This window comes from Centruroides vittatus, unplaced genomic scaffold (assembly GCF_030686945.1).
Source record: "Centruroides vittatus isolate TY-2023 unplaced genomic scaffold, ASM3068694v2 scaffold_418, whole genome shotgun sequence".
NCBI lineage: Eukaryota > Metazoa > Arthropoda > Arachnida > Scorpiones > Buthidae > Centruroides > Centruroides vittatus.
This window is the reverse complement of record NW_027122707.1, coordinates 335296-345337: the sequence shown is the minus strand read 5'-3', so window position 1 is coordinate 345337 and position 10042 is coordinate 335296. Positions and strand designations below refer to the sequence as shown.

Genomic DNA, 10042 nt, shown 5'->3' with positions numbered 1-10042 from the left:
TATATCTAAGTTACTGATACTCATTAATTTAATTAACTATTTAACTAAGTAGGTAGTCTCAGTTTCTCACTAATTTTCACAATAAAATTGCCTAGTCTAGCCCACTAACCACTAATAGAATACAAGTTAAAAACTCTTACTTAATAGAATTAGAATAGGTTATAAAATATTAGTCTTGTCTTGAATAAAGTATTTTAAAGGATTAAATAAAATTTTAAAAAATAACAGAAGTGATTGATTTTTACTTTTCTGGAAGTAGGATCTCAAGAAACAATTGGTATTGATGGTGTTGTCTCCCAATCTACTTTTTAATGAACATTAATTAATTACGGTGTGAATACTAGATGAACGGTTATTAATTAACACTAATATTTTTCAGAAGTTTGCCCAACAGGTGGTGTGATTTAAGAAAACATTTGGGTGTTGGCTAGTTGGCAGCGTTTATGGTCGGTGCTTTTGGGCGGTTATTAATTAACACTTTAATATTTTTCAGGTAAGATTATTGGATTTATTCGTGATGTCGAAAAGGAAGACTTATTCTCCGGTTAGTCAAATGGATAGTAGAATCCAAGGTGTTTCATTTTGACCCCTTGGAAGAAACGAGGATTTTGGAGCTTCTTCAGGGAGAATTGGACATCAAGGACGGGATATCGTTATTAATTCAATTAAATTTAAAACAGAACTCGAAATTGGAAGGAATGATTAACAAAATTGATAGAAGTTATTCCTGGGTGGAAAATTTGGATGAAGCCATTGTGAATTTAGAATCGAGAATGGAGGTCCTAGAGAAAATAACCTACTCATGATGCCGGCAAGATTGTATCGGTCAATGGACTTAGAGAAAAAATTGGCTGAATTTACATTAAGTCAGGAGCGGTTCGAGTGTTTTTTAAGACGTAATAATTTGATAATTTCTGGATTACCGGAATCGGAAAATGAGAATTTGCCAGTTAAGGAAGTAGTGTTGGAGTTTTTTCGTGATAAATTAAATGTCGATCAGGTCAGTTTGGACCGGTGTTACAGATTAGGGCAGCAACAGATGAATAGAATGAGATTGATATATTGTAGTTTCTTGGATTATGGTGATAAATGTAAGATTAGAAGAATGTCATTTAAATTAAAGGGTTCTACGTTATTTCTAATGGATGACCTTTCCCCATTAACCAGGGAGATAAGGAAAATAACTAATAATTTTGCTAAAGAAAAAAAGAGGATGGGAGCAGTAATTACTTATTTAAATAATCGAAATGCGGTTAAAGTTGACGATAAAATTTATAAATATAGCATTGTTTCCAAGACAATGGAAGAGCTAACCTCAACTTGACTGGGAACAGGTATGAATGTACTTTCGTGGAATTGCGAAGGGGTTGTCAATAAACCTAACTCTTTTTGGTATTATTTGTGTACTTTTGACATTGTTTTCTTAATGGAGACTTGGTGGGATGTAGGACTATTTTGTCTAATGTTGACAGTTTGGACAAGTTTATGGTTATCCAGGAAGCAGGGTATCGTGAGACTGATAGAGGGCGTTTCATTGGCGGTTGGATGCTATTGATAGCAAATTCGTTGAAAGTGAATATACTTGAAAAAGATAGGCATTGGGTTGTTGTGCAAGTGACAATAGCGCATCTAGTGACGTCCTTTTGTTTTGTGTATATAAGACCGGCTATATGGAATACTATTTGGATGGAGGTGGTTAGGTTGGCTGGTTGTTATGATTTGGATTGTTTGATCGGTGATTTTAACGCTCGTACAGGTCTGGAGCCACAGGAATGGATTTTTGATAGTAATGAAGAGTTTGATTGGACTTGGACGTCAAGAGTATCGCGGGATACTCTGATAAATAATCATGGTAGATCAGTGTTGGAATTTTGTGAAACCGCAGGATATTTAATTTTGAATGGTAGAGGTACTGTGGACTCTAAAGATTATTATACTTATGTAGGAGAAATAGGTTGCTCTGTTATTGATCTAGCTTTGGTCAAGTTGACTCGATTGGTTGACGTATCTAATTTTTTTGTATTGGATAAAGTTTATAGTAATCATTTTCCAATTGGAGTGACTTTGGATTGTAAAGTCATAAAGAAAACTAAAGAACGGTGGAATAGGTCTAGAGATAGTAGAGTGAGAATCTTTTGGAGGGAAAAAAGTAAAGAGGTGATGAGTCATAAATACAGTGATTTATTGTCTGCAATCCGGAATCAGTCGGTATTAACGTTTGAGATTTTGGACGATTTAATTAAATCATCATTTTCTGATTGGTATCAAAGGTCGGTTGGAACGTGTATTTCGTGGTTTGATGTAGATTGTAGATTGAGTATTGCGAGGAGAAACCAGGCTTTGAAAAGAATGAGGCGAGCCAAGATTGGAAATAGTATTGCTGTGGGTAATTTCATTAAGGAACGGAATATCACTCGCAATTTATGTAGAGCTAAGAAAAAGCTTTTTTTGAAAAGGATGAATAGTAATTTGGCGTCTGGTGATAGTAAACAGTTCTGGCGATCTATTAATTTCTTTATTGGTAGGAAACGTAGTGAACTTCCGGCTCTTGATTGGGTATCGTATTTTGCTCGAAAATTCTGTTTTAGGCAGTATTTACCAGATATCGCTGTATATAATTGGTGTGTGAATTTGCAGGACGACTTGTTGGATACCGAGATAACGGAACAGGAAGTCAATAAGGTTTTAGTTTCCATGAAAAATGGGACTGCTCCAGGTATAGATGGTATTCCGGCGGAGCTGTATAAGAATCATCCAGAGTTAGTTGGATATTTGGCAAGTTTGTTCAATAATGTGTATCAATCAGGAATAATTCCATTGGATTGGCGTATATGTAAAATCATTCCTATATTTAAGAAGAGGCGTAAAGATTTGCCGGAAAATTATAGACCAATTTCATTATTACCGACTATTTCTAAAGTGTTTTGTAAAATCTTAGGTAAGCGACTGGTAATGTGGTTGAATAAGTTTGAAGTTCTTTCGGACTTCCAGGTTGGTTTCCGGTCGGGTTTTTCAACATTGGACAATATTTTTGTTTTATATGCTTTAATACAGAAGTCTTTAAGGAAGAAACGAGGCAAACTTTACGTCTTTTTTTGTGGATTTGACTGCTGCATTTGATTCCTTAGATGGAGACATTTTGTAAAGACAGCTATTGAAGATTGGGTTGAGTTATAAATTTGTAAAGTTTTTGATGCAGTTATATACTAATACAGAGGCATGTGTGTCCGGTAAAGATGGTATTTCTGATCTTTTTTATACGTTTAAGGGTGTGAAACAGGGTTGTGTTTTGAGCCCATTATTGTTTAATCTATATTTATTTCCACTGGTAAGTAAATTGATTGCTTCTGAATTAGGGGGTATTGATCTTTTGGGAACTGAAGTGAAAGTTTTGACGTATGCTGATGATTTGGTGGTCATGGCAGACTCGCCCTTGGGCCTACAGAGATTGATAGATATTTTGGAAATGGCTTTACAGGAGTTAAATCTTTCTGTGAATATTAATAAATCTAAAATTATGGTTTTTCGAAACGGAGGAAAACATTCTAAAAGGGAAAATTGGTTTTTACAAGAGGGTAAAATAGAAGTAGTTGATGAGTATAAATATTTGGGTGTATTCTTCCAGTCTAACGGTCGTTTTTCTAAACATTTAAAGTATATTCATAATAAAGTGAATATAGGAATAGATAAGATTATTAAGGAATGTGTTTCTGGTAGATTGGTACGGTGGAAAGATAAGTTAAAATTGTTTGAGGCTTTTATACAGACAGTAGTGTTATATGGGTCCGAGGTGTGGGGTTTTGATTGGAAAGACAGAGATGATAATCTACAAATTAATTTTATTAAGCGTTTATATTCGTTAAAAAGATGGATTCCATCGTATATTATATATTTGGAGTTTCAAAGGGTTCCCCTTTATTTTAATATAATAAAAAGTAACTTAAGATGGGTATATAAACAGGCTGCTAGTAAGCTTACTGAGTCGGCTAAATTATTATTAATTTCGTTAAGAATAGCGTGGGGAGATCGTATTATGTCTTTGATGCAAAAGTTCGGTTATCGAATGGATCCGACAATGGTCAATGAAACTATTGCCTCTGATATTTTAATGCGGCTTGCGATCAATTATGTAAACGAATTCAAAGATAGAGCGGCCAAATATAATAAGTGGTATCGGGATGTTTTTAATGATTGGGGGTCGCTGACTTATTTAAATATGGAAAGACCATTTTCTATGATACAAGCAGTGCTACATGTTCGTTGTAATACATTTAGCCGAATGAGTTCTTCGTGTATCGAGTATTGTGAGTTCTGTGATTCTTGCGTCAATTTTGATGCTTACCATGTGGAATGTAAAGTTTTAACTGCAGATAGACAAAAGTGCTTTGGAGTAAATTATTTGTCAATTCAATCATATAAGCAACTGTTGCAAGACCATAACAAATATTACTGTATTTATAAGTTTATTACTAAGATAAACGATCAACAGGATAGACTTGATTAGAATAAGCTATTTTTTATTCTTTTTTTTCAGAAGTTTGTCCAACAGGTGGTGTGATTACAGTATTTAAGAGGACATTTGGGTGTTGGCTAGTTGGCAGCGTTTATGATCGGCGCTTTTGGGCGGTTATTAATTAACACTTTAATATTTTTCAGGTACTTTTTTAATTTACTTTGTTTTATTATTACTTTTAGTTTTATATGCGTCGACCAATCGCTGCCACTTTCTTGTTTTGTGTGTTTGTTTGTTATTTGTCATTTTGTTTTTTGGGAAAAGATTTATTGACTTTAGAAGGGATGTGACGTGAATAATTTTGTATTTCTTTTTGTCTATAGATTAATTGTCACGTGTCTCTGGTAGAAGATACTGTAATTGTATTCTTATATTATTATGTGCGATTGTAATATTTTTTTGTTTGTTCACTTATTGCCCGTACATACAGGGCTCTCCTTGTACTATCAAAATAAATAAAAAAGATACTAAATTTACTTTTAAAGTATAATTTTCATGTTTTCATATTCTTCAATATATTTATTTTGTTTGTAAAAAATGCAGAAATAATTTTTAACGATACCATAGCCTCGATTATTTTTATAAAAATTTTCGTTAGGCTTAAAATCGACGAAAATTCAACACGTAACGACACGCAACGAAGAAAAATTTGAAGATCGGACAGGTTAATGTATTTTTTCGTACATAATGGGTAATCGGAACAAATGACTAATCGGAACAACCCCAGTCCCCAATTGATTCCGATTGACGACTCTCTACTGTAAAACATAGAAAACAAAGCTAAGCAGAAAGAAATGATTTAAGGGTTTTTAAATGCCATTCTTTTTTCTATTATACATTTCCACGCTGTTGGAAGCGCATTAGCATCTATAGCATTTAGGCAACGGTTTTTCATTTTACTTTTATAAATTTCTATCTTTTCCATCTCCAACGCAATGGATAGAGAGTGCACCGTTTAAACGACTTTAGCCTCTTTCCATTTTACAATCGTTCCTTCAGTCTGTGCTATAATTGATAACATTGTGTTGTGTCCTTTGTCAACATTGTATCAAATGCTCTTTTTTTTATAAAAATCGAGAATGATCTATAAAAGAGCACCTAATATCTGTAGCTTGCTACGGAACGATAAAGACAGCGTGAAAAAGGAAGGTAAAGCTGGGGTATATAAAATTCCATTTGAAAATCAACAGTTAGGAATCGAAAAAGATTATGTGGGTGTGACTAGAAGACACCTGGCGGAACGTCTGCGAGAACATACATACAATTTTGAGAAACGACACAACACTATTCGAAATTATGGAACAGACTGAAAAAGCGATTGTAAAATGGGAAGAGGCTAAAGTCGTTTAAACGGTGCACTCTCCATCCATTGCGTTGGAGATGGAAAAGGTGGAAATTTATAGAAGTAAAATGAAAAACCGTTGCCTAAATGCTATAGATGCTAATGCGCTTCCAACAGCGTGGAAATGTATAATAGAAAAAAGAATGGCATTTAAAAACCCTTAAATCATTTCTTTCTGCTTAGCTTTGTTTTCTATGTTTTATTTGTTTATTTATTTATTTAATATACACACTTCTTTCAATTTATTTTAAAGTTAAATTATTTTTTGAATTTTAAATATGTAAAATATTCGAAAACGGTACGTTCCATTTTGGACGATGGACCATTTTGGACAATATTCGCCACCTGATGATGGCCTATATTACATAGAGTGAAAACATTTGTATAGAAGAATTTTAAGCTCAGCAAAATTAGCTGTTGTGAAACTGAAGTAAATTGTTTGCTGAGAAAGAGCAGGATAGATATGAAGTTACCAGTTTTGGTATTTTCTCTCCTTCTGTAAGACATCTTTTTCGATCAGCCACACATTCTAAAATGTCACAAAGTGTAATCATCGTGACATAAACAACTACGAAATCAACTAGGATTAATGTCAGATACAAATGCGAATAAAACGTTTTGACTACAGAGAGAAAAGTTATTAAAAAGACAACACACAAGTAACTCTCGTACGTTGTCAAGCACGTTATACCCTTTGTGGCAGCCATTTTGGTCGACTCATACGCCACCTATATTTTCTGGCACAAGCGAATAGTAGCAACTAATGGAAAATATTTTATTAACACCATCATTTTCACTCTGTACTCTTTTCATCTGTATTAATAAGGTGATCAATTTTTTAAAATGAAAAAAAGAACACAAATAAATTGAAAAAAATATATCGTAAATAAAAGAAACACTTTATTCATTGCAACAATAATACACTATAATTGTCTGTACTGCATTCGTATGTGCCATGTCGTGTTTCGGTAACAAGTAAACAAAGTAACTCGCGCGTGGCCAGCGCTCTCTCAAGGTCTCCCGTGCGTCTCATAATCGCGTCTCGCCGCACTGTACCAAGCCTTCATAAACTCGCATGTCAAATACAAACACGTCACATCACATCACATACAACGGATCGCCTCGTCATTGATCGAATACAGAGTTTTACAGATTACTCTTCAAATATCGAAAAAAAGAACACTTTTCGAGAGAGAACAGAACATACAAAAGAAAGACTGTCTTCTCTAAAGGAGGACAGTTGATCACCTTAGTATTAATCCAAATAAGTCTGCAAATGCCAATATAGTGCTCTTTGCTTCCGCCATCTTGTTAGATTGCCAGACGTTCCAGGAAAAGCTTGTTAAACCGTTCACCCGTGTATCTTTTGTGGCTGAGATTGATGTATACTGGAATGTACTCACTGAATACACTGCAAAAACAAATCGTTACCCTAACGAACCCTCGATCAAGCACATACTTTAAATTTTTGACTGTTACAGATGTGTTGTGGCGCTTGAAGAGCATACAACGCACTTTAATACTTAATATAATTATCTTAACGAAATTTCAAAGATTCAATACGGGTCGATGCCTACAATAATAAAGAAATTGGTACGTGTCGAGGACGTCAAAATGCCACTATGAAGCTACTACTTTGGCCAAGCAGTCAAGGTGGCAGCTTCGGGAAACCAGGATAGAATCCGCGAAAAATCATCAGGAATTTTTCAGGGGTGGTTCGTCCGAATATGTCAGACCCGTCCTTCATCAACCAGTCGCCCCATTCTGGGCGTGTTTAAACCCATATTTAACTTGCTAAAAGTGCCCACAGCGCGAAGAGTTAAAAAAAATATATATATATATATATATACGTGTATTACTAAAAGTAAGAAAGATGCAATCAATAACACTACTGTGATGTAGTACGAAGTGCATTAAAGTTGTAAGGTCTCCTATCTTTTTCTACATAAAGGGAACATGCAGTTTTTTTTTAAAGGAGCAAAGAATGTTTGTGGTCGTATAACAAAAAGGGTTGCACCGCACGGGCAAGGAAACTCTGGCCGCAGCAGTTTGAGTGAGAGACGTTTTTGATACTTAAAATGGCGATGTTTTCATTGCAAAAACAACGCGGAAACATTCGTTTTCTGCATTGTGTGGAGGGAAACCAACCGAAATTTATTGCCAGTTGAGTGACACATAGAGTGATGCTGTCATGGATGTGAAAAATGCGCGTTTGTGAGTGCGACAGCTCAAAGAAGGACGAACATTGTATGACAACGAACCGAAACACCCATGCTCGCGCACCAGCCGGTCTGACAAAATGATTGGGCGCGTGAAGCAACTTGCTCCACACGCGGAATCATATTGTTATCATGAAATGTTTCCAGCATTGCGAAAAAATCAACTGGAAAATGCTGCACGTGTGCTCTTCCATCAACACAATACTCCAGCTCATCAGACGATGTTAACACAAGAGTTTCTTCGTAAAAACAACTTTGAAGTGATTTCTCATGCTGCCTAAACACTCGACCTTACTCCTTGCGATTTTTAGCTATTTCCAACGAAGAAGGACACTCTCCGTAGTCGCACATTTTCCAGTCATGCCGATCTAGCTTCCGCGATTTTCTAGTGATCATAACGGATCTCCAAAGAAAAATGTGTACGTTACAGGAAGATTATTTTGAGAAGTGACAGAAGTTTCAATTAGTTTGTGTATGTATTTTGTAACAAAAGAATAGGAGACCTTAGAATTTGAATGCACCACGTAATACAGTAAGACTGTCAGAAGGAAAATTACCAAGTTCAAGAACTTTTAGAAGACGGCAGATTGTATTATTCACAACTAAAATTTTGGCTCAAATCTGTTTTCTAACTCTACCAACCTCGAGAAAATTATAATGATTGCGAGATTTAAACTGCATGTTAATAATTACTGTTTTAGCAGCGATCCTTTTAAGATCTTGAAATTCCCCATCGTCAACATCAAGATATTCCTACTGGACTACTGCTGCAGCTTAGCAGAAAAAGAGAGCATGTATGAAACAAATTTTCATATATCTATGCAACTAGAGATGTACAAATAGCGTGAAATCAGTCTTCAATAATGTAATTTGTATGTATGAGACGTATAAAATTATCTGATGAAAGTATGCTTTCGTCTGAAAGGACGATTACATAAATGCAAAGCTGATGTTCAGGAGACATCTTTCTATACAAGACAATTAACGATTAAAATCCATTAAGATATACTGCAATTCATTATGAAACATCATTCCTAATGTTGAAAGCCATGTTGTAATTTATGGTGCTTAATAACTTTTACGGTTGTAAGGCGTAATGGAACATCAAATTACTTACATTAGTAAATCGGATAGTAATAATGTTAAAAGCAAAATTGATCAATAATTCGTGCACGAGGTTTTTCTTTCCATCGATAAATCGAATAATGTATTTTAGTTGGCTACTAAAGATGTCTTCGATGCACAGAGAAGAGGTCTGCTTCAACATGCCTTATACAACCATGCTTAAATTTTGCGAAAATTTTCGGTATCGAATTATTTATACCTTGTAACTGTCAAGACAGACAACCATCGACGCATTTCCAAAAAGTTGTAAAAAAAATCTACATTCGAATCATCGAAATAGTTTCATGGGGACATTTTATATTGGCCACATTGCAGCTTGTACCTACTCCTATTCACAAATATACTTGTGAATTCGTGCATTCTGAGATCAGAGTCGGAAAAACAGAAATTAAAATCGCAAACGTAATTGTGTCATTCATCATGTCAACGACTGTCACGTTTTTTAAATCTAACAAGTTTAACATAAATGTAAAATTGAGGCATCCAATTTTTCAGAATGAGAAGGCATTCCATGCAATTAATAATTTATCATTGTTTGTATCCGTAATAATATTTGTTTTGGTTTTTTCGATGGCAATACTAAATTCTTTTAGATATTATCCCGCTTGGGCTAAAACAGCAACGTTTGTGGGTCAACCTTTTATTTGTTGCATGCAATTTGGAATATGGGTCAATTATGTTTTCGGGAAAATTGCTATGTTTTTAACATTAGCGGCAATAATTGTATTTGTAATAATAAAGGAATTCCAACAGCTGTCTTCAGAAGTCGCATTGTTAAGAAGAAATCAGCGTAACCTTCAAGACCGATTAGAAGAAATCTTGGCCCGTCATGATGATTTATGG

General features: G+C 34.8%; 1 protein-coding gene across 1 annotated transcript; it reads left to right on the top strand.

Annotated features, from left to right (window-relative positions):
• Positions 1-805: 805 nt before the first annotated feature.
• LOC136988946 (uncharacterized) lies at positions 806-8917 on the top strand. Its single transcript, XM_067286964.1, has 4 exons — positions 806-1000; positions 1498-2991; positions 3269-3654; positions 8776-8917. The coding sequence occupies exons 1-4, from the start codon at positions 806-808 to the stop codon at positions 8915-8917; spliced, it is 2217 nt and encodes a 738-aa protein (XP_067143065.1).
• Positions 8918-10042: the final 1125 nt, after the last annotated feature.

Excerpts from the sequence above, each read along its gene's own strand:
- LOC136988946 (XM_067286964.1), top strand. The coding sequence starts at position 806 with ATGCCGGCAAGATTGTATCGGTCAATGGACTTAGAGAAAAAATTGGCT. Across the intron at positions 2,992-3,268 it reads AAGTTCTTTCGGACTTCCAG|GGTGTGAAACAGGGTTGTGT; the intron begins GTTGGTTTCCGG and ends TATACGTTTAAG. Across the intron at positions 3,655-8,775 it reads CGTTTTTCTAAACATTTAAA|CAGCGATCCTTTTAAGATCT; the intron begins GTATATTCATAA and ends TTACTGTTTTAG.